Source organism: Telmatherina bonti (assembly GCF_933228915.1).
Source record: "Telmatherina bonti genome assembly, chromosome: 3".
Classification (NCBI taxonomy): domain Eukaryota; kingdom Metazoa; phylum Chordata; class Actinopteri; order Atheriniformes; family Telmatherinidae; genus Telmatherina; species Telmatherina bonti.
The window spans coordinates 30,959,288-30,984,510 of record NC_136621.1 but is presented as its reverse complement, the minus strand read 5'-3'; the positions used below and the strand labels follow the sequence as shown (position 1 = coordinate 30,984,510).

The window sequence follows — 25,223 nt, the reverse complement described above, 5'->3', positions numbered from 1 at the left end:
ACACATATTAAATGAAGGTAGATGTAAATACAGGTATATACATGGTCATTTTCTTTAAATATAGGTGAAACAGCTAATACAAAGTCATTACATTGTTTCTTATAATGAGTAACCCCCAGTGCACTGGGTCTATGCATGCGGTCATAAAACTTGAATAAACTACCATTTCCTCAGTGGATAAGCCTGCAAGCTACTATAGCAAGAGGAGATGGCATCATGTGGCTGTGGTGGTGCACAATTTCTGGCTTTATTATTTCTGGCTAGACTGCAGGAGTCAGAGCAACACAGCAACACTGAAAGTAACCTGCAGATTGGTAAAACTGATCCACCATTGTTCCTGTTGCAACAACTTGAACCAAAAAGGAGCAATGCAAGCTGAACCACACTTCATTTGTGTTTTTAGGCGCAAGTTACAGAAACACCAGGGGTCTTACTTGGAAAAGACAATGGTTCTACCCCATGCCGTTGCCTGTTCTGTGGAAACCCAGGGACTCAGAAAAGGAAAATAAATGAAGAAACCCAGACCCTAAGATACCTGATATATTAACTGAGAAAAATCAAGATAGTACTGTCTTTAAACCAAGCCTTTTGTCTTTTACATTAAAAGTCTGGCATTGACTCTGACATCATTGTAGATACTGCACTAAATCTCCCTCTCATTCAGTCACAGGGTCCTAACCTTCACTTTCTAAAAGGCAGGCTTTGTGACCAGGAAACATTTGCCTGGGACCACATTTTGCTTCCCTGGCTGCCTGACTGACGATGGAAGAGGCCACAGGCCTCCATGCATTCTGACTACATTAAATTATTACCCAGGGACCACACACCATGCCAAGAGGTACATAAAGACATGAGCTTCTGCACATGTTGTGTGACGTTAGGCAGTACTAAATACTTTCATTGTTGCTACCCTCAATATAGCTGATTCAGCTCAAACCATGACATTTCTATGAGATTTTGCCATCATACACAAACACTGATGAATGAACAATTAAATGATCTACAAGGACAACTTTTCTTTTTCTTTTTTTTTTTTTAAAAACTTTTGGGTCAAAAAGACCTGTGATACATAAATCACTTAAAATGGGGAGCTAGGTTAAAAGACAGAAAGTAATTTTTAAAAGGGAATATGCCAGTAGAAAAATGGCAAATTATCTTATAACTGACCCAACATATAACTCCTGCTTAAGAATTATTATCTGTGAAAATAATCTCTGGCCAGAGAGCTCAAACAACCGTCTCCTAATCAATTGTACTCCCAATTGATCCATCAAATTATAAGAACTTCACATTGAGAGAATATGTGCTAAGAAACTGTTCAGCTTGTTACATACTCAATGAGAAGCGAGAACTTTTTTCTTGTTCTCGAGGCCCCGAGAAGAAAATGACGCCATTTTGTTCTCGCGGACGAGTTTGAAGACAGTTCTGGACACACCGGGCTGGCAGAACTTTTTTCTTGCGGGGCTGCGAGAAGTATCGTGTGATTGGTCTGACATTTGAGGTGGGCGTTGTTAACACGTAAAAAGCATGAAGCGGAGTTGCTGCTTCTGTGTTTTTGCTGTTGCAGGTAAAACGGATTGTTTAGATAAAACAGCTGAACATGGTGGTGAGAAAGTACGAACATTTTTTCATGTGGCATTAAAACACTCGGACCCAGCCGCGTGCACGACCTGCCCTGCTGCGGACGAAGTCGCTCGTTAAATACAAAACTAGAAAATCACTCGGAGAGCAGAAACCTCTGCCAAGCACAATGTGAAAGAATCCTTTTAAAAGATTCCTGGATCCAAACGGTGATCCGGATCACCACCAAAATTTATTCAGTTCTTCATTTTCACATTTCCAACAACTCTTGAAATTTTTATAAAAATCCGTCCGTAACCTTTTGAATTATCTTGAGCACAAAGACGCTGGGAAAAACATAACCTCCTTGGCGGAGGTACAACCGGGTTAATTGCACATAAAAGCAGACATCGCCCCCCGCAGTGACCCCTCCCCGCTGCAGACCTGCTTCTTGTGGAGTATGCATGGACCTGCCGAACAAGACGTTTTTTCTTGTTCTTGCAGCCTCGAGAACAGGAACTCAGTTCTTGCTTCTCGTAGAGTATGCAACAAGCTTTAGCCCACTCAGTATTCCCATCACAAAACTTCATCCACACACACGGGGGGGTGGGTGGGGGTGGGCATTTCTATGGTAGGTTTTAATTTGGCACCTTGGTTGTGTCCAACACTGAAACAATTTCGCCTTTAGCCACACAGATTTTCTGTTTCTCAGTTCTGTTTTTTATGGGTGGATGGACAACTGTGGGTGAAAAGAACAGCATGGGGGCTGTTGGCTTTCATTCCTGAAAATTTTGGACAGAGTAAAGTTCCCAGTTAAACTGTCTGCTCCTCTAATGGTGAATACATCAATGTTCTTTTCATTTACTTATTTAATTTTTTGTTCCATAGCTTTTTTGTTTGTGTTTGACTTCACATTCATAGTTGAGATAAGATGCTTCTGACCAGTCAGGAAAACCCTTTTTCCCCTACTATGAATGCTTCCATAGATGACCCAGAAGGTAAAACAACTGTTTTAAGCTTTGCTTTTTTTCTTTAGTTTAGACCAAGAGGGATTTAGTTAAAATTTTACACAAAAATACATGACTTCCATGATCAAGTTCAGAAAAAAATGACTAAAGTCTTAGAATCCCTTTCTATGAAATATAATGCCTATGCCAAGCACCAAGTATCCAGTAAAACAGCTTGGTTATGAAATATTTCATAGAAAATAAAAGCTGAAATAAATCTAATGGAAAAATAGAAAAAAAATCTGCAATATGTACGTCAGTTAACATGATCCTGTGTAAAACTAAAAAGGAGCTCTATTCTAGGAAAGCTGGTCAGGTTACACATCAAAAATACTTCAGCATGCCTTGACCTGTAAACTGATCCTATGGAGAGCTTGTTTTTCTATTCATTCCCCTGAAATGATGAGTCCTTGCTAAGGCTACTCTCATGTCTTCATGCTGATCCTCTGCAGTCAAAAGTAGGTCATCCACCCAGGTGCTTGTGTGTATTACTGTCCGGAAAACAAACACAGCTTGATGATTTTGTCACAAACTCAACTCACATGACACTTTCTGATGTTTTCTCTAACTTTCTATAGACATAAACAATGAACGGCTGAAGCACGATAGGACTGTGGAAAATACCAGCACCGCTTAGAAGGAACTGTGTTAAGCTCTGTGCTGGAGAACATATAAACAAGATATTCTGAACATTTCATTAGCACAGCCGTGTTAAAGGGATGGGGTTCTTGTCTGTGGATTGCCATTGCTCTTTTACAAAGCCAGTTCTTCAGCTTTACCGCCTGCTTGTAATTTTCCAGTCAAGTTGTGCTGCCATGCAACATTATGTAGTAATGTCAGAGAGGAGACTTTCAGTTTTACTACAACTTTACACACATGAAAAAGTCATTAACGTCTTTGAAAATCAAAATGATAAAAAAAATGCTAATCTTTTTACTATTTCAAAACAAGATGTTTTCTCAAAAGAATAGAAATCTATAGTTAATGCATTGACGTGCATCTGAGGATATAGCATCTGCTCCTGATGCATATTCCCTAACTGCAGTATGAATCCCACACGTAACACTTTTCTTTAAAAAAAAAAAAAAAAAAAAAAAAATCTGTTCAGGGCTCAGAACATGTGCATTTCCAGCAAAATTCAAACCTAATGACATAGTAATTAACTGTGGCTGAAATAATTTTGGAAATCAGAAGTTTGGACTGATAGATTTCACATTTTCTGTTTTCTGCTGTAATATTGAATAATCTTCTGATGACTAGTTTGAGTGGGGGAAACAGGAGATTTTTATATTCAAGTGTCAAAGAAGTTGAATGCTTACCTCATGCAAATTTAACTCTTTGACCTTTTCCTTCTGAATAACCTGAAATGAATAAGAGATGAGGAAAAATCAGTCACAAAGTGACATTAACATTGGAGAAAACAGCTCTTTTGCAATAAAAGAATGAGGAAAAATCTGTTAGTAAGGATCTTCAAACAACAAGTGCTTCTTTAAATAGCTGCAAGTTTCCAGTAAATGAATTTGCACAAGTGTGTGTGCATGTGTGTGTAGAAACTTTATGAGCTTGATGGTCTTACATAATCGACAGAGGAGCTGGACATACTGATGCCTTTAGCTGGCAAGTAGTGATACATTTCAGGAGACAAATTACAGAGGTAATTATAACAGCTACGCTAACAGGGTGCGCATATAATTTTACATTTTTGGCATTTTAGGCTGGTGTTACAAAACTAAACGCCACAAGCACACATTTTATTAGCTCTGCAGGCCATCCTCTGCTAACACACAGCGCCTGCTGACTATGAAAAGGCTAAAGAGCAATCCTCAGCTTTGGGACACATATGGAGGGCAAAACACATAAGTAGTTTTGAAATTAGTCAGAACCACAGAGGAACATAGCCATTAAATAGAAACATATTTCAGGGCAAAATATATATATATATATATATATATATAAAACCCTAAATTACTCATTCATGTGTGCAACAACTGAACTGAGGTATAGGGAGAGAAGGTGACTTTCTCCATCACTCCATGTAATCTCTTTTTTTGTTTGCTGCAGAACTGGTTATATTTGATTAAATGTGTGTGATTTGGGGCATGGCTGTTAAATTGTGTGTGGGTGAGTGCGTTCTTACTTGTTTGTATGCATATAATTCTTTGTGCGCCTGGTGTCGTAACCTGGAGAGACGTAAAGACAAAACATCTTTCTGATTAGTAAGAGGTCTTTTAACTGACTTTACAACATCCATTTATCCTGAAAAGTTAGAAAAGAACAACTTAGATGTAATCAGGAGTGATTTTAAAAAGAAACAAGCAGACAAAATTAAAAAAAAAACCAAAAAAAAAAACCCCATCCATATCCTGTAGCATTTCATTCACAAATAGGGTCATTTTAGGGATACAGCCATCAATCTGAGTTGTGTATGATTTATGACTGCATTAGCCATCTCAAACTTTACCCAAGGAATAAGTTCACTGATTACATAAAATTTTCATTTACTAAATATAGAGTGTAAGAGAAATGCCTCCTTAAACAATCCCTATGTAAAAAAAAAAAAAAAAAAAAAAAAAAAAAATTACTTGTGCAACGGTATGCCAAATTACATATTAACAGACATTGTTCATGGAAAACTTCGCATCAAACACACTGAACTTAATGTAAAACATCAACTTACTAGATCAAACCAAAGTAAATTTAATCAGACATTAACAACTGCAGGTTGTTGAGGCACTCTATGAAGGCTTGAACAGCTTTAAGCCTGAAGCAGAGCATCAACAGTATCAATTCAAGTGACAAACAACTCAGTAAACACAGAGAGAACATGAAGAGCACTGAATAAAAGGAGACTCTAAGAACTGAGAGAATGAGACTGAAACATAAAGAAATAAAGATGGGAGAAGAAGAGCCAGAGAGATAGGAGAAATTCATAGATTTGTAAGATTTACCTCCATTACTAGTAACCTTAACCTCTCGCAGCTGAGTGAGAGGGATCTGTAAAACAAGCAGCACAGTCTAGGAGAGAAACTGACATTTTGAAATTGGTCAGCAGGTAAAGGTGCAGAGACTCCCAAGGGTAGGGGACAAGGTCAAGGGTCAGTGGGGTAAGAGAGTCTGGCTGCAGACCTTCACTGTGGGGATTGTTCCAGTGCACGTTACACTCTGAGGCCACCTCCACTGTAGGGCTGGAGGAAGGGAGGATAGGAAGAGAGGGGGGGACAGAGAGAAAGAAAAAGAAAAAAAAAAGAAAAAAGAAAGAAAGTCCCCACAGTGGAGGTCTGCAGCCAGACCCCTCTGGAGTTATGTGGGTACTCTAAGACCTTGTCAGTAAAACTGGCCAAGAAGATAAACAGGCTAAAATTTAAAAAAAAAAAAAAAAAAAAAAAAGTGACCTTCTCTTAAATCTTGTCTGAATTCCAGCAGCAACTAAAAATGGAAAACATCTGCCATTCAAAAAAAAAAAAAAAGACTCACAGAGATGTGGTTGAACATTTCTGTGAGAGTCTGCCTTGTGTCAATACATATGCACAAATCTACCTCTGCTGGAACATCACATGCCTACTGGGACATTTGCCTATTAATGAAACTAAAAGTAGTGATGTTTACAGCAAAAAAAGTAAAAAATGGGATGTCCTATTTATGGTGACGCTTCAGATTTCAGGCTCTTCATAGTGTTTTAAGGCAGAATTTGTTCCAAAACAACATAAGAAACAATTATAAAATTTTAATAAAATTCCAGTAAGGTAAATTTAAATACTGTGTTCAACATGCATTCAACATTGTATGTTATTTTGGGCCAGTCCTTTGGGAGACTGCATCTTTAGAAGCCTTTTACAGAGCAAAATTGCTCTGTTTTGCTTTCAGCAACTAAACTTATAATCTTGATTTATCTTGAATAATGAATCATGGTACTGCATCAAAGTCACAATGTGGGTTTTTTTCTAAATGAGGAGTTGTGAGAGCAGTTAATTTACTTACCATTTGCCCTGCAACATAGGAAATGACAGCATGACGAGGGGACATTTTTATGGGGAATTGCTGCTTCTTGCTGTCTTAGATAAAACATGCAGGGGATTATTTGTGTTCTGTTGACTGCTGCCAGGAGAAATCCCCATACAGCTACAGCAGTCAAGGCTATGAAGAGGGGCAAGGTACTGAAATGTAAACACATCTACTTTTGGATTATTATCAAGACTTACTAAATAAAAATGAGCTTTGACAGGATTAATAGAAAGATTTAAAAACAACAGATTTTAATGTCTGAATGCAGGATTATTAAATATCGGAAGGCCATTTTAATTTAAAAAATATGGTGAGGACAATGAGCAGGTTAGTTGGGCCTATGAATTAGAAAAAAGATTAAAACTAGTTTCTTTGACGCCAAGTGCCATGATCCTAATATCAACAGGGAACTTTGGACCTCAGCATATTGTATAATTTTATTATGATCTATTTGAATAAGTAGGTCCAACATTATGGTATCAGAGATACCTCTTCCATACTGTGCTGTTGAAACATTTTGGCCATTTCTGAAAGAACACGAAGAAAAGCACTGCGCTGCACTTTGGAGGGTTGGATTGTGCAATAAACCACCTCAAACGTAGCCACAACTACACCACGTTCTTGCACAGCACAGAACCCGTCACAAGGTACATGAACATACCCTTCTAAAAAGGAGGTTTTATTGTCATTAAGTATAGGCAAAAAGCTGCTGTAAAAGTGTCATACAGTATAGTTACAGTTAGAAACCTGATGCTTTCAAGGTATTTCATATGACCTTTGAAAACAAATGCACAACTAATACAAGAGGCAGTTACGTTTAGTGCTTCCAACAGTGTCACATTTCAAACCCTGTGAAGTTTCCTCAGCAAATACCCATCCCAGTAATAATAGGTAGCCATTAATGTGCCATGGTTAACTATGCCATTTAAAAAGTGACAGCAAATTTCTCTGAAGCATTTATGACTCCATCTGAATAGTTCCCTTTACAGTTACCCAGACATCTGATAACAGCTAGTGGGATGATAATGGTCTGAGAACACATTTTCCAGCCAGTAAGAAGTAAGAAGTGCCAACATCAAAGACATCCAATATGTTCAAAGCATCTGTGGCCCTTAAAGTTTCATGTTTTCTATATGAAACTGTGTGAATTCCGAAGTTACATTTTGGTACACTGGGTTGAATACACTAGAAATGGAAAAGAAATAATCAGAATTTGTATGAGAACCAAATCTGGTACAAATCTGTTACTATTATTTTAGATTTTTGACAATAGTTAAAAATGTACTTGTGTCTAACCACACCAATGATTTGTTGCACCCAGTGAAGTTTCCTAGTAATAAAAACTCTGTATGACACTTTTTACAACAGACAAACATACATACTTTTTTGTTGTTTTTTTTAAACTCTAAGCAACTTCCCAACTTAAAGCTGCAGGTCTCTTACCTTATTAGGTAGCAACAGAAGAGGAGGCTGAGGATGAAGACGAAGATGGCTGTCCCAAACACCACAATGTAGATATTAAGAGGAAGGTTCTGGAACCCTATATTTGGCATTCTGAAACTGTAATGTGGGAAATCGGAGCTCATGGATAGTCTGAATGAAGAGAGAGATATGACAAACAGAACATTAGTACTTTCCCAGAAAGGCTGTTGAATCCAAGCCTTGGACAATAAGCCCATCAAACAACTCAAATGAAATCTGAAAGTAAAACAAACTCAGCTTTACTTTCCAAAGAGAAAAAAAAGTTTTTAGTTTAGCTTTCAGTATTAGTAGACTATAGTTCAGGCTTGGGGTTGAGTTAAGTAGCACAAGACCAATTGGCAATATTATGAAATATTAAATAAAGATTATTTAGCATTTATTTTATTAAAACATAGTGAATCCATTTTCCCAGCTTTGGTTTAGTTAAAACATCTTAAACCAAGACTGAGAAGCTTTTTAAAGTATTGTTCTAGAAAGTTTTGTTTCTATATCACAATTGGGCATGAATAAGTGAAGCTTTAGGGAAACAGGTAGCGGAGAGAGGCACTCAAGGGAATGCAGTACTATCTACTGCATGCCCATTTTAGTTAACATGGGCCTCAAGTTTTGATGTGACATAACAAATGTAACATTTCCAAATGCAACATATTTTCAGCCGAATCCCAAAAAAAAACTTTCAGATAAGAGCGGCCAACCTTTGCTGAATAAATGGGTGGTGGACTAAAATAAAAATGCAACAGTGGCCTTTACTTTGTTTAGTCATGCTGTCAATATTCCAAGATATTTACAGCACAAACATTATAAACCGTTTACAGTGTTTTAGAGAAGTTTTCAAAATGTCAAGATATATAAAGTGTTTTGTGAAAAGGCCAAAAAAAAGAAAAATTATGATCTGAATTGTAGGCCATTTTGTCCTTATAGACATTATACAGCCAATGCTTTGTTCAAATCATTTAGCACTGCTGTAAATACTTCACACAAAAGGCTTTTGTAAGAAAAATAGAAAGGTTTTAAAGACGCACAGAGTTTGTGGCTGACATTTTGTTTATAGAACAAAACATTGTTGAGTTTGAACAGTTAACAAATTGCTATTTGCTCAAAAGATTATTCATAAACAGTTTTGCAAAAGCTAATGCTCACCAACAAGTGTATATTGGTCAAGTTCTCTTACTCAATATACCAAAGGGACATGACTAGACATGTCTGCGCCAACAGTTAGAAGGAGGAGGAGGAACAGGAGGAGGAGGGGACGACAGGAATAACTTCTGTTCCTTTAGGAATCTTAAGTCCCTCCCTCTCACAGCCAGCACTCCAATAGTGGAAAGTTTTAGAGGTTTGCTGTGCCCATGAAAAATCCTATGCTCAAGAAAACTATTCACCAGACACCTAAAAGGCATCTCTCTTATACATAAAGATATGCATGTTCCTTCTGCCTCATTACGCCAGCTAATATCAGCAGTCAAAGTATTGGCACCGTATTGCTATTTAAGTGATGCATTCTTACACATGGCTCATGATGTCAGAATCAGAAGACAGGGTGAAGAAACCAGAGGTTACCTTTGAAAAAAATGTTTTCTTGCCTCACCATCATTTCAATTTCACAAATAAAGCCTAGTTTTTAAAGAAAAAAAGGGACTAGAGAGACATCTTCAACATTGTGTCTAGTCTCGATATGCCATATGCTCTGTGTTTAAACTAAAAGTAAATATTACTGGATGATACGTATGAGGACCCAACAAAACAGCTACATCATGTCTACAAGTTTCAAATGCTGACAGTGGGCATCAACAAGCTCATGCCACAAATATTTTAAAAGTACAAACAAATTTAGTAAAAGGATAGAGGTCGTGTGTTACAATGATTAAAAGGCAGATAAGATGGAACAAGACCCACAAGCTGCCACAAATGGCACCCACGGGGAGAGCGAACTGCTGACACAGAGATGAATTACTTGTGGTTTTAGACAACATTCTTTTATTATCCACCATAGGCCTTTAGAATATTGTGCATAGGGGGAGGGGGGTAAAAAGATCCAGTAAACTTCAATAACATTAAATAAGGCACATTCTAAATAATCAAATTTTAAGATAATAGTATACTAGAGTTATATTTAAAAAATTATAAAAACTCCATACTTGCTACCATGTGGGCAGTTTCTCATGTTATCTACCGAAGACCTGGGAGCTTCAAGGTTTTGCACAGTATCTTAGCTATTCCTAGTACTGCCTTCTTCTCAAGAAATCTCTGATATTATTTCTGGGATATGCTGGGAAACTCCCCCAGTTTGAAGGTCATGGGCCTTTGTGGTATGACTACCGCTGGCACCACTGTTGCCTTCAATCCCAACATCTTCTCAACTTTCCCCTTCCTTCCCTGTTCCTTTATCTATATGTTGTTGTCATTCAGGTTTAATGCATTTATTACAACACATTTTGTGGTTGGCAAACTTCTTTCAAAGTTTGCCAACCACAATGTGCCACTGATGCACCATCTCAAGTTTCATCTGGAAGTCTGATCTTTGCTGTCACTTTGACCCTGGTGATTTCAGTCCAAACTCAGAACAGATGTTTACTATTTACCTGCAGTTCATGTCCTGCTACTATGTGGGGAACTCTCCAAGACCTTTGCAATCCCTGCACCTAGGGTCCTGTACCTCTAAAGCTCTCTCGCTCAGTGTCTATCCATGTGCAGCCATGATTTGTGTTCAGAACAACCTTCTCATGCCACTGTTAAGACTGTTCTCAATGTCAGCTACTTCTTCAACTACATGCCGTGAGGAGAAAGAGTGACAAAACACAAGACAATGAAGGCACTTATGCAATCACTTAAGTTCTATTTACACTGCAGGCAAAAAATACTCTTACTTTTTGTCCATATGTGACATAGATCCTATCTGTTTATTACAGTCTGAACAACACAAATGACTTTTTTTTTTTTATCCAATTCTGACCCAGGCCACTTTCACATACGGTACTCAACTGGACTAAGATCCCATTTTTTTCAAAGCAACCTAAGAAAACCACACCACAGATGTCACAATTCTGTGTCGGAGGAGGTGGGACATGGTAAGATTGAATGTAAACAATAGTAATTTTTTTTTTTTTTTTTGGGGGGGGGGGGTCTTATTGTAAAACATCTACAAAACTGACACACACATGCTAACAAGTGTAGCATCCTTATTTATCTCTGTTGAACATAACGTGCCATGTGTGACATCACACCTTATTTTGTGTATGCAGGCCACTTCAGGGCCGTGTACAGTTCGTCCTGAAGTCTGATGGTGGTTTCAGGTAAATTATAAAGTGAACAACTATGCCTAAAAGAAAAAAAAAGTCACATGGATTTCTGCAAAAATTGAATTTGATCTTAAATACCTGCAGCATGAACGTAGATTTGGCTAACATTTTTAAGTGGCTGACAGTTTATAAGCAGCTAAAATAAATTTTGTAATGACATGTTTTGATAAGCCAGTTTTAAAGTACCCCCGCCAAACTACTCTTTATAGGCACTGTGTTCCTTTTAAATGCTGCTCGGGCAACCCGCTTATTCTCAAATGAGCACAAGCATGTCTGAACATCCTGCAGAAAGCTCATTGAAAAATATAAAATCACTAATATTAATAAAAAAAAAAATTGTATTTCAAATAATGTCTAGTATGCAAACAACCATGTTTAATGGGAAGCCTTTTTTCTCTTATTAGTTAATAGAAGATCACTTATTTAAAGAAAACATTGACTGACTTGTTTTCATGTAAAACACAGTCTCTCACAAACATATTTGCACATGCACATACCCAAGTGGTGCCTTCATGCTGAGGAGCAAAAAGTCTGCATAGATCAGTAAAACAGACCTTTTAAAAGTATCATGACTAGTCTCGGAGCAAGAAACTTGCCAGATGACCTCCTATTCGGATGATTTGCCCCTTTTCATAAAGTTTCCAGTCAAAGTCAAAGCCTCCCACTACCATGACTCCTTTAGGTGTCTTCATCTGCACAGAGCGACAAGAACCTCCCCCGGTTTATTAACAAGCTCAAATGTAACATGCTGTCTGGACACACATACATCACAGGAGAAATTTGAGAGCAACAAACATTCCAACAATTCATTCTACAAAGTAGATGAGTAAAGAGGTCTACAAGAACTAGGAGCAGAAAAACACTTGGTATTTTCTGTGATTTGTAAGAATTCATTTTTACACTTTTACACTTTTGTAAACATTCAGAATATTGTTTAATACAGTTGCAATTATATAAAAAAAAAAAGTTTACTACTTTTTGGTGATGTTCAGCCCATGAAAATAATGTCAGTCTGCATCGGCAGCGTAAACTCAAATGACAATCAGGTGAAATAAAGAAAAACATTTTTTAAAGGTTGTACATGTTGACTAATAATAAGACACATCCATCGAATGTGGTGGTGGTTCCTGGGGTCGAAAGATGGGTAAGGTGCTTTCAAATTTATTTCAAGATGTTTCCTTAATACCCTCACTCCCTCTCTTCTTATTGTCTTAACTCCACCATATAATAGAGATGTTAAAAATAGGGGCAAAATGGCAATCTTTAATCTCTTTTGCATCTAAAAGAAGCATCAAAATGTATGTGATGTGAGAGATGTGGGATCTGTAAGATACACTACTTGATAAAAGACGTTTGCATAGAACAAAACTTGTGTTTCCTCATTCAATGTGTCCTCATGATGCAAGTCCTGAAGGAAGTAGAAGGGTTGGAGGAGAATAGCACATTAAAGTAAGAAAGTTGTGTCAGGAAGCGTATTTCTGGGCTTGAGTATCACAACTGTAATACAACTTATCATGCCAGCCTTCAGCCCTTTATGTGTTTTGACCAAAACGCACACAACACTATTTACTGGCAGCTAAGAAAGGGCATGACCATGGCTGAAAATACTAGCGGTAAGCCACAAAAACATTAGTTGTGCCTAAAGCTGAGAGCATCTATAAATAAGTATGAAAATAAAAATGTTTTATACAAAAAGGCCATGGCAAAATTTTGATTTGCAGACAGCATAATGACAGAAGGCCTCCTCCATCTGATTACCTGGAAGTGACTTAATTCAAACATTCATCCAAGCATACAAGTATTTAAACTTTCCCAAACAACCTGAATGGACAGTTTTTCTAGATAGTTCTGTCATAATATCCATTACACAGGTGTGTTTTTACCTTTACTGTAGGATGGCTATAGTGTAGTAGTATGTATCTGCAGGTCTGTTGATCATTACTAAAGGCAGATTTTGAAATTTTGTTCTGCTGCATGGCTGTGTCCTTTAATCCGCAACAAGACTTTAGTATCAGGCTTTGCTAATCGAGAGGGTGCTACAGACAGCAAATAATCTAGAAATCTAATCAACTTGTAGTCAACAACCCACATACACCAAGAAGTGGTTTGGAGTGGCACAATGTTTAATAAAGAGGTCCTTTAAAACTGAGCGAACAAAAGTAAACAAAGAGAGTAAACAGCACAAGGAGAGAAGCAACTGGTTTCCTGCACAACGTAAGAGAATACTTAATAGTTTCATGGCAATGACGATTATGTGAATGAGAAATGTTGATAACTACTGCTATAATCAAAACAACAACCTAGGCATTACTTACAGTAAGAATGCCATTTGTGCTTCAAGGAGACAGCATACTTGTTTCAAGTCATAACCACAAATTACTTTCTAAATGTAGAGCAAATCCTACAGTTGAATAAGAAAATAAAACAAAATTACATCTGAGCATTACACATTAAAAACTAATCAGATTTTCCGCTTAGCATTTTGTGTCAATTCCTCCCAGTTACAGTAACTAAACTGCAACTTGAAACTTTCTTATCGAAGTTATCTTTCTTGAGTCTTGGTTAAGAATTTCAGACTGATTTCCAAACTACCCTTTTCTTAATCAAACGTTGGAAAAGGTGGCAGCAAAGCAACTGACATCATTTAAGTCACACAACATGTATGACACCGTTTCAGTCATGGTTTCATAAACATCACTTTACAGAAACGGCATGACGTGTCTGTGAAAAGCGCTATATAAATAAAGTTTATCTTATCTTTATCTAACTGAGGAGGATATTATGAACAAAATCAGACTTGAGGATAATACAGCATCTGTTGTACTGAAACTGAATTTATAGTCACAACTTATGAAATGATAACTGCTTATCCTAACAACAAAAGTAAATCTGTAGACTTAAATGTGATTTTATTCTTAACACAACCACATAATCCTTTGCAGTCATAGTGTTTAACAGTGTCTCCTACTAAGAGCAAATGAGATTTGCATCTGCTCCTCAACTCTCTCTATCACCACAGCATCTCACGTGGCCTCACCCTGTTACACAATCAGCAACAAGACTGGGCCTAGGACATTATGAGCAAGACTGGCTGCATCACTCTTGACATTTTACATTTTATCTTGTTCTGCATTTCCTGAAACGTAACACAGCCGGGAAAAATATAAAGCTATCAACTTGTTTATAAAAGAAAAAAAACAGCCATTTTATTTCCTTATAACGTTTTGGTTGTTTGAAAAAACATACCAAAGTTTATTGCAGAAACTTTCTACAGAGGAGTCAAATAAAATTGCTCTTTCTGTAAAATTCACTCTTAAATTACACAAACGGATAAACCAAGGGAGTTAAAATAGAAATAACATGTAACTTCAAAGTTTTCCTACATCCCAAGCAAAGATCACATGACACACGCTCAACATCATCACAAACAAAAATCAATAACATGATGAAAAATACTCTCAGTGGATAATGGCACATTATTACAAGTAAACTGTCCATCCTTTAAACATTTGTAAAATAAACATTCTCTAATGGTAGGCTGACGATGTGAACACGTCAACCAAATTTAAGATTGAAAGAAACAATTTTAAACTTTCTCAAGTCTGGAATAACTTTAACACTTTGTCTAGAGAAACGTCCACAAATTATACAATCATCGGTTGTGGTTCTGCCATATGTGTAGGAACTCAACTTGCTTTGAAAATAACATCACTTCCTTAATGAATGAAGCACAGTGTAATGTAGCACTGTAATGCACTCTTCCCAAATGCTGCCCGGAAAGAGTTTCACTACTTCACCATGAAAATTGTTCTTGAAGTACAAACACAACACATTGTGATGTTGCAAAATAACATCCGCTCAATGCACACAGAAAACTATGGATAATCAATAGCTCATATTAGATAACAAAGTAAGAACAGAGGTCAACACATCATGAAGGTTGTCCTCCAGTTATCAGATAACTCATGACTTATTTGTGCAACAATTTTTTTTTCCATTTTGACCTATGTAAATAAAAGTTTGCCGGAGTTATAAGCATAAAACAACTTGTGCACAGTTTATTCTAATAAAATACCTAAATATTACAAAGCACGGACCAACAAGTACCTTTTTAAAACCTACTTAAATCATAGGAGGCAGCTAGTAACAATTTAGCCAAGTCAAAATCAAGTTTGTTTTTACACATTATTGACAATCTTGACATATTCAGATAGTCTAACATACATTTATCTGAATGCGACTAAAAAAATAGTTTCAGTTTACCCAGTCATTACATAACAGATTCATCACACTGTTTGCTGAATGTAATGAAACCCAATGAACATGCCCCTGTCTCCATCATCCTTCCCAGAAATCACACTCAGTGACTTAACCATACATAACATTTGCAAATACTGGCATCTGAAGTCATTCCTTTTCACGTTTTTAAGTCAGCCACTAAGCTTCAGCAAGGGAGAAGTTAAAAAATGGCTCAACATTTGTTCCAGAAATAGATCTAAATAACTCATGTATTTAGTACTTTTTAAATTTCTGTTTATTTTATTAAATGCGAAATCATCTGTGATTATCAATACCTAAAATTCAGCTTTATATAGCAGTCAAAACAACAAAATCATGAGATGCTGTTTGAATGTGGAGTGGAAATTTCCACCAGCTGCCGCGGTCAGCCATGAGATGTGCTCATCTGAAACTTTATATGCTAAAGGGCAGCAACAAACACCAGGGCTTCAGAGGCAGAGCAATTGGTTCCTCAAAATGTGCTGACTATAGTGGTATAATCCCCAAATTCATATATTTAACTTCCACGTAAGGCACATGCCTATTTATCATAACTGTTTTGATAATACAACACACTTTATGGCAGTGTAGACGCTCATTTTTAGTCCATAATTACTGCAGACATAGAGCTTTCAGTGTGGCATGAATGACACTTTGTATACATTTTCCCTGATTTAAACTGAAAGACAGCACAGAGGTGGATCATGTGCTTTTTTCAGTGCCTTGAAAAGCTTGTTTTTGTAAATTTGACTCAGTTTTACATTAAGTAGGTCACTAAAACGACAACACCAGCTTTAGAAATGTGAGACACGAAGGAACTTGAGTGAGGCTGACAGGGTCAAGCTAAAGTTGACTGCCAATATCCAATTACTTGATTTTACTTGATTTTAACCAAATGTCAATCAGATCATAGCCAGAAGTGTCATGTCAAACACTGGAATGAGTGATTTTAAAATTCTCAGTGTCTATTATTTTTATGGTTAATTCAGTTCTTATGTTATAAGACACTTGATTTTAGTATAAGCCTACCTGACATGGTTCAACGGTAGTCTTCAATCCTCAGAGGGTTGTTATGTTATTGTTACATGACTAGCTTATTTTCTAGTTACAAATGCTCAGAATAATTTTCCACCAATGGGTATGTCAGTCTTAAATTCCATTTGTCAAGTTTCACGTTTACAATAAGTCACAGTATGATTTTACAGCAAGCAGTAAAAAGCATCCAGTAAAATCCCTCTGAACCCTGACCAAATGCCTGAATACAGACAAACTAGTCTTTTTTTTTTTTTTTTTTTACAAACTTCTAAATGATGGTAAGTAACAAACAGTCTTTAACACAATAACTATGAAAGAGCCAAATTATTGCGAGAAAGACTAAACCCACACATCTAAACATGTTAGTCGGACTGAAATAGCACAAAACAGAAGATCTGACAAACACACTCAGATAATGTTGCTGCTATTTTAAAAAAAACAACAAAAAACTCATGCATGTATATGCTTAATTAGAATCAAATAAGCCTAGATGCTCTGCACAGACATATTATGCATTTTTATCAAAAGCAGTAAAGATGAACTGAATATTAACACAGTTAAATTATTTATAATACTCATAAAGCTGCTCTCGTTCATGTATTACTCCATTTCTTTTTAATCAGACATCAGAATATCTCAGAAATTCTTGCTTCAAAGCAGGTTGTTCCAGACAAGTATCTTGAAATGCTTCAGGCAATCGCAACCGTCATATTGATTACAAAACTAGTGCATGGTCTGAGAAAAATCACCATTCAAGTAACTAAAAGACATCGTCCATGCAGTGTATTTAGCTTTACATTTATAATTATAATGAAAATTAGAAGTAACAAAATGTCTAACAGTTTTTCTCTAAGTCGTAGCATCAGATATTCTTATGCTATAACTTGCTATAAAGGGGTCATAAAAGGGTTTGTTATGAATAATTTGAATAATAATAATTGTATTCATAAGTCCCTCAATCCTCAGTCCTAACAACTCCTTATTTAAAAAGTTAGAAAAACTGAGCAGTATTTTTCTGTATACTTTGTCAACCCATCATTATAAATGTTGAAAAGCAAATCAAAATGAATCTAGTTAAAAACAGGCAGAGGATGTCCAGGTTAGCTAAACTGTTTTTGAATTGCTTATGAGAATTCACTAAATGCGAATGGCGATAAGGTGTAATATGGACGTTGTGAAAAAGCTGCAACTTACCAATAGCTACCAAAAGTCTTTGTTCTGCCATGAACAATTTGCAAGAAGTTTTGTTTATATGATTAATACACCGGTAACTCTAAAAACCCACTAAATGATGGTATCATATAATAATGTCTCTTTTGTATTTAAACAAGTCATTTACAGCAACAGTTAAGATTAAAGTCAAACATGCATCAGTTTTTACGTTCAGATATCAAAGGATATATTATTACTACAGTGGAATTTAATGAAAAATTATGTATTAAAGAATAACTGACCTTTAAAAAAAATAGACCAGACAGGAGATTAAATTAAACATACTAAAGTAAAAACAGAATTAGAAAGTTTCACAACAACCTTTTCTATATTTGCCCGCTTGCTCTCTCTCTCTCCTCCCTGAATACCCAGCAAACTGATAGTACCACAAGCTGACACAAACATATTAGAATTGACACACACAGCTGTCTCACAGCACTCGTCTCACCAAATCTACCACCACACCCCCACCCACTCTCTGAGATACTTGCCACATCACTAACTACTGCCATTTGACAGTCAAAGTTTTTACTTTCAATTCTCGGTGACTGTAGCTTCTTTAAAGAAACAGGGCTCCAGACATGCAAATTGCATGATCACTGTCACTAAAAATAAACTGTAGTTATTCCAAAGTAGTGTGAAGGCAAGCAAAATGAAAGCAAAAGTCCTGCTACTATTAGCATTAACTAACCTGCAAAAACAATCTAACAGCCTTACATGGTCACAGTAAAAGTGTCAAGTTCACAATCTCATAACTCAAGTCTCATAACAAAAGAAAGTGCTATAAGAAGCTCAGTCAAGTTATTAAAACATCAATCAGCTATTCAAGCAAGAGAAACATTTACAGTAATGTTTTTGCCTGAAGATTTTATTCAAACAAACCCATGACTGTAATGAAGAGCTTTGCTATGGACAAAAAGGCTTCTTATTCATGATATCACTTTTATTGCTATTATTATTGTGCTGGGTGTTTGTTGCATGTATTGTGTTATTGTTATACAGTTATAGCATGAGGGACGAACCTGAAAAATGTCTCATCTGTGGGACAACAAAGTTTTCCATCAGTGTATTGCAAGCCAAACTGTCACTATAATATATTGCAAAATTTATTTACATATGCAGCCCAGCCTTACACATCAGCTTAAAATGCCATGTGGAGAATATAGAAACATCTAGTGTCACAAAACCACACATACAGCCAACAGAATGTCTGCCAAACCTTGGCAGCAATAGTCTTACTGTTAGGTGCATTTGCAATATTCAACTACATTAAGACACCAACAAACATGAACAAATTAATATTACATGCAGTCTTAGTTTCTTCTCCTGACATGAAACCATGTTACAATTTAACTACAAAAGACATTTAACCTTAGTAGAAACAAATATGCAGCTTCATCATATTTCATCTAATGAAATATGATGAAATATGATATGATAATATCTAATGCAGTACAATGTCAACAATAATAAAACTGTACTAAGGCTGGGCAATTTAACTACTGAATATTCATTTTATAAAGTGCATAATGCTTCTTGCCTAAGTCTTTATCAAATGGCTTAATAGATTTGGTCTTTGTTTGCAATAAGTATATCAATTTCAATAAAACAGTTGGCAATACTGCAACATAAAAATTGGAATATCTCATTTCAAAAAATAGATTTGTATTTTATTGTTATGTGTCTATCAGTGGCAGATGCACTTTACAGTCTTAGTGAGTCTCAAAGACTGTTGTCTGTATGACAGGAGAAAAAAAAACAGAGATACACTGTATCTTTGTGGAAGGAGTTATTGGCACACACCTGGCTTGAGTCAATTTAGAGTTTTGCATCACTTAGAAAAGTGTAAAGTGAAGCTTCATGCTTCTTTGTAATGATGAGTGTTGATTTGGAATCAATATAACTTTGTGCTGATATCAATTTGAATGTTTTTGAGTATTTGAATGTATGTAGAATATTTTTAAGCATGTGAAAAGCAACATACGAGTCGGCAAACAAAGAGAATGAAGCAGCATCTCTTAGTTGCAGGCTTGCTTCCCATAAAGGCTCTGGAAGATAACCTGCTGCATTTAAACATGGTGTTTCCAGAAGAAGCTGACTGATTAGACTCAGAAAATGTTGTATGCCTTTGTGGTGACACATACTGAAGGTACTGCAGGCTCACTCACATCTGAAGTGTGGCAACCATCTGGTCTATAAAGCCAGTCTAGTAGAGGTATAGATGGAAAGTGCTGAACCGCCTCTGCTTGTTTAAGGATTCACATAAAAATCTGTTATGTAATTTAACTACGCAACATTTTCCCTCAAGGAAGTTTCCAACACTACTTATACTCATTTCCTCTTGAACTGAACAATTGCACAACCGGTGTTAGCACACAGGCAGTAATAAATTACTTTTACTATACCACCACTGACTACCAGTCCTCGTAAAAAAAACATTTAAAGGCTGTTCATCTATGCATAACTTAAACTATACCTGTATGATAGGCAATACCAATATGTACAGACACCTACAACAAATTTGTGGAAAGCAAAACAATTTTTTTAAAATGCAATGCAAAAGAAAGAAGGATGTGAACACTGCACCTTAATGCTACAGTGACCCAGTATTGAATGACACAATCCCATAGGGAAAAAAAACAACAACTGTCAAACAAGTGAATAAATAAATGTGTAGCTCCAACTCATCTCTTTACTGAAAATGTCTTACTTATAGAAAAGTACTGAACTGCATTTTAGGCTTTACATCAGCTATTCATAGGCTGGTCCTAGTTCAGATTTAGGTATATGCAGCAGATGTTTAAGCTGGATGGGTGGCATTCAGGCAACCGTGGCAACATAAAGGCAATAGGCAATATGCGCTCTTGGTTCTGGTCAAGTTTGCTCCAACAGCACTTGGTATCAGGTACTTTTATCCGTTTCCTTTTCCACAGTGGACAGTAACCCTGCAATCTGTGCCAGCTCTTTTACAATTCATGCCTACAGATTTGCAAACTAATTCTCTTTACAAGGAAAAGGGCATGGCACTGGTGTATACAGGAATCCAGAATTGCTTCAGATGCCATTGGTGTGCTTACACTTTAATACTCCCTCTAAACATGCTTTCACGAGAATTCTTGGAAATGTTTCAATGTGCAAGAAATCACACCTCTAACTAGAACTTAAACGGCATACGTGACATCAGCTTAGCAAAAACAAAAAAACAGAAAAAGAAATTAAGTAAAACAAAGAATCAGGATTAATCTACAGTGTTCAAGTTTACAGGCACTACTAATCAATTTCTCTCCCTATCCTGGACATCTGGTCATGGTCATGTGTATAGATCCTGGTATCTCAAAAGGTCAGCGCCCAGGAGTTCAACTCATGAGAGCTTTTGACAAATGCATATATGAGATGTACTATTATTTGTTAGCCACAGCGTGTCAAATCAATTTACTGACTCCTTTTCCTGGGGAATACATTTTTATAAATGGCAAATCTTTGGCAAACAATGTAATAAATTTATCACAGATGCATCTCTTAAAGCAACAGTGAAGGAGGGAACAGTAGCCACACAACTGTATAGAAGAGATATAATAATGAAGTCCTGATGGAGTCTGTTTACATACATGTAATGTTTTAAAAAAACGGATCATATTAGCATGACAAGCTTACAGAAGTAAAGTGAAATCTACCCATTGTGGATGTGACCAGATAAAACAAATACAGCTGCAGCCTCACCCACAAACAGCTCAGATTTTTCTCAGGTTCACTTGGCTGAAACGCTGTGAATGGGAAAAATACTAGTCAACAACTAGTTGTTGAGAAGAAATACTCTGTCTGTGCACTTCTAATTAGACAACAACAACGTGCTTAATGAACATTTTTAGTTTCAACTTTATTTTCTTCACCCAGCAGCTATCAGTGTTTTTTTTTAAAGGTGCCTTTTATACGCAATTACGTTCACTCGGACTACCAGGTATTTCCACCGTGGTGTTTTACTGTATGACCAAGTCAAATTGAGTTAAGCTTTTAACAAAGCTGGATGCTCTTTCTGGGTTCATGACTGAAACGAGAAAAAGAACAAAAATACTAGCACTGTCATAGGACATCATCCAGCCCATTGACTTTTACTGAATGAGTGAGCTCAACGGGATTACATCATTTTGGTGTTTTACATAACGCTGTTCCCATCAAAAGGACATACCTGTACAGTATCTACGCCTTTCTCAAAATTTATCTATTAATTATTATTATTATGATTTATAACAGGACTGGAGACAAATGGGCGTAGGCTCGCTAGCTAGCACCGCTAACCTTAGCTATGTTTGGCACAGTCTAACTTAACCTGAGCAGTCCCTTGTCCGAATTAACTGATTAAAATAACATCATAAAAGCTTCTGAGCCAGAAAAGAAACACGCCCACACTACTCTGTGTGATATTTACGATAATAAACACTTACCAAAAGCTAAAAGTAGATATTAGACGTGGATTTTTTTTTTTAACTCGACAGCGTCAATGCTTCTTGCCAAGTTCTTAATGTTGAGTGAACAGTAAGCTAGCAGCTAATGATAAGAGGATGGAAAATAACCAGACTTACCAGCGATTCCCCCAGTCCCGGTAGCAGCTTTTATTCTTGTGCAGCGTGTGTCTTCACACAACCTGGGTGTTAAAAACAAAAAGCAGACTAAAACTGAAAGCTGTCCTGACGACAAAACCGTCTTATTTCAACGTGAGGCAAATCCCAGCTGCAGGGCGAGCTCCACATCACACAGCCCGTCTCTGCTCCGCTTGTTGATGGCGAAAGACGGAATTCTTCTAGCTGGATCTCAGTGGCAAACACACACAGAAACCACTATACGAAGGATAAATAACCCGTACTGGCTGAACTGTGTTGAGGCAAGAGTTTGTGGGTCCAGGAGAAATCGCGTCATTGGCAATGGCAATCGCCCTTGGTAGTCTGCACGATTCGCACGTACACGCTTTACTCGCCCACTACCACCAGTGGCGAGATCCCACCTTCTCCCAGTCAGTTCAGCACACACAGACAGACGAGGAGAGTGGCACTGTGGGTTTTGAGGACAGCGTGTACGACGGGAGTGATGCTTGACCGAGTGGGAGGGAGGGGATGCTGCACATGAAAGTGAGCCTTAAATATTATTAAAAATAATTTTTATTTACACCAATTATGCTTCTGTGAAACGTATTATGTACAGCACCAGTTAAGAATTTAAAGCACAGTTTCTTTTATTAATTTGCAGCTACAGGATGTCTCTGTTGTAATCATTTCTCATATGAAGAAAAGAAAAGAAAGAAAAAAAAAGACACATTTGTCTTGAAGCATAATTCAGTTTTACTTGCATGTGAATATCTATATAAAAGTAGTGGAAAGCAGTCAATTCAACAAGAAATTTGAAAACAAGTCAAATAGCTCAAGGGCAAACATCAAAGAAAATGCCAAGATCACAAAAAGAGAGACAGAAAAAAAAAAAAGAAATAGCAAGCTGACGCTTTTTCTTTTGTACTTTATAGCCTGTTTTGTGTGTTTGCCCTAATTTCTATAAGTACTTGGTTTAATTTTTTTTTTTTTTTTTTTTTTTTTTTTTTTTACAAAAGGAATAAGATCAGTAAATTGGTATATAGTTTTAATATGACGATGAAAGATGTTCTCAGATATTTTATAGTTAAAACCATAATAGTTTCCATGTATATAACTGTATGTATTCCTTCAAAGTACAGACATATGTTAAGTGAAATTTGTTCAGCGTATCAGAAGTGTTTAAAATATAAATGAGTTTTACTGTTTAGGGTTAAGAGTGAATATCAATACATTATTTTACATATTGGTTACGCTTTTATTATAAATTACAAAGTGATTCTAGTTTTCTGAAGATCCGGTGTGTGGGATATACTGCCATCTAGAGGAACAAGCAGCAAATTGCAACCAAACAATTATTATATGGCCATAGAACAAGAAAAGCTAACCCCAGAGATTTTGAGCCCCATTTGCAACTTTTAAGGTTATTTTCATATAATACTGCACTGATGGAAACTAGATGTGCAATAACAATTAATTTTCTCTCTCTCTGTGTCTTTCTCTCTCTTATACTGGTGGACTAAGGTCTCTTTGATGACAATGATGTGATAAGAGTGGCGACTGTTGACTGTTTCAATATTTATTAGAGGATGGTGAATTAATATGTTACAATATTCAACACATTTGACATCTTTTGATTTCTTCTTTTAATTGGCTGATTAATTTATGTACTTATCCAGGAATTTATCAATTAAATATATTGTCTCCCTGTTTGACTGATTTGTGCTGGGTTTCCTTTTGTAACTTTGTGTTAATTAAGTGTTTTATATGAAGCACTTTAAAATGCTGTTTCAAAGCATAACTCTGTGGTGGATCGAATCTAACTTATGTCTATAAAATTATCTAAATTTTAAAAGTTGGCCACATGTAGTGAGACATATGTCCCCCAATAAGGTATGCAAGTTCATAGAAGGTTAGAGACCAGTTAATCTTTATGATGATATAATTTCACAACTATCTTAAATCTAATGTCCTTCTATATATTGAATATTAGATAAATATGAGTTGTCCTATTGCACAATTTGAGGTTACATCATTACCAAATATGATTCAGAAAATTTAGCCACACCTTAACTTTCCAAATGAGCCCTCACAAATGGGTTGTGACTGATCCATACATGAAAGCAGAACATCTTTATTTAATATTTAATGAATTAATCACTATATAAACTTATTTTATGGCACCTTTTTAGAATTTGAATGCAGTGGGGAAAAAAACAGGAAAAATGTTTTTAAATATACTGGACCACTGTGTTTTGTTCTTTAGTGTACACATTTTTAAGCACCAATCAACCAAAGACTGAATGTAAAGTGTAAAGAACCAACAGTGGTTGTAAATGGAAACTTTATTTGAAACTACAATGAAATATATTGTTTCTCTGTTTGACTGATTTGTTGTTTTCTTTTGTAACTTTGTGTTAATTAAGTGTTTTATATGAAGCACTTTAAAATTTAAAAATATAACTTTGAGGTGGATCCAAATTAACTTCTATCCATAAAATTATGTCAATTTTAAAAGTTGGCCACATGTATTGAGACATTTGTCCCCAATAAGGCGGATTTATCAGGTCACAGGAGACCAGATCACCACAAACAGACATGAAGCTCAGAAATGCTGACATAGAGCATTCCTTTGGTTATATATGATGTTAGTTGAACATTTTCTCATAGAAGTTATATGTAGTTTGTGGTTTGTACATTGCATTCGCATCCAACACATTCATAAACCCACACACACATTTAGACACTTCCTCCCAAGAAATATGAAGCCCGTA

At 36.3% G+C, this 25,223-nt stretch overlaps 1 protein-coding gene across 6 annotated transcripts in view; it reads right to left on the bottom strand.

Moving 5' to 3' along the window:
• rnf24 (ring finger protein 24) overlaps nucleotides 1–22,881 on the bottom strand; it is a 28,655-nt gene extending 5,774 nt beyond the window's left edge. Inside the window, exons 1-4 of one of the 6 annotated variants that reach the window (XM_079238356.1) lie at nucleotides 22,453–22,881; nucleotides 8,013–8,162; nucleotides 4,705–4,747; nucleotides 3,887–3,928 (exon numbers count right to left, since the gene is read on the bottom strand). In XM_079238356.1, the coding sequence (XP_079094482.1) occupies nucleotides 3,887–3,928; nucleotides 4,705–4,747; nucleotides 8,013–8,155 (228 nt within the window). In that variant the 5' untranslated portion in view covers nucleotides 8,156–8,162; nucleotides 22,453–22,881. Of the gene's footprint in view, nucleotides 1–3,886; nucleotides 3,929–4,704; nucleotides 4,748–8,012; nucleotides 8,163–11,844; nucleotides 12,013–16,654; nucleotides 16,672–18,114; nucleotides 18,262–22,452 lie in introns of those variants that run through there. The other 5 variants (XM_079238357.1, XM_079238358.1, XM_079238360.1 and 2 more) reach the window with 5 other exon arrangements.
• Nucleotides 22,882–25,223: the final 2,342 nt, after the last annotated feature.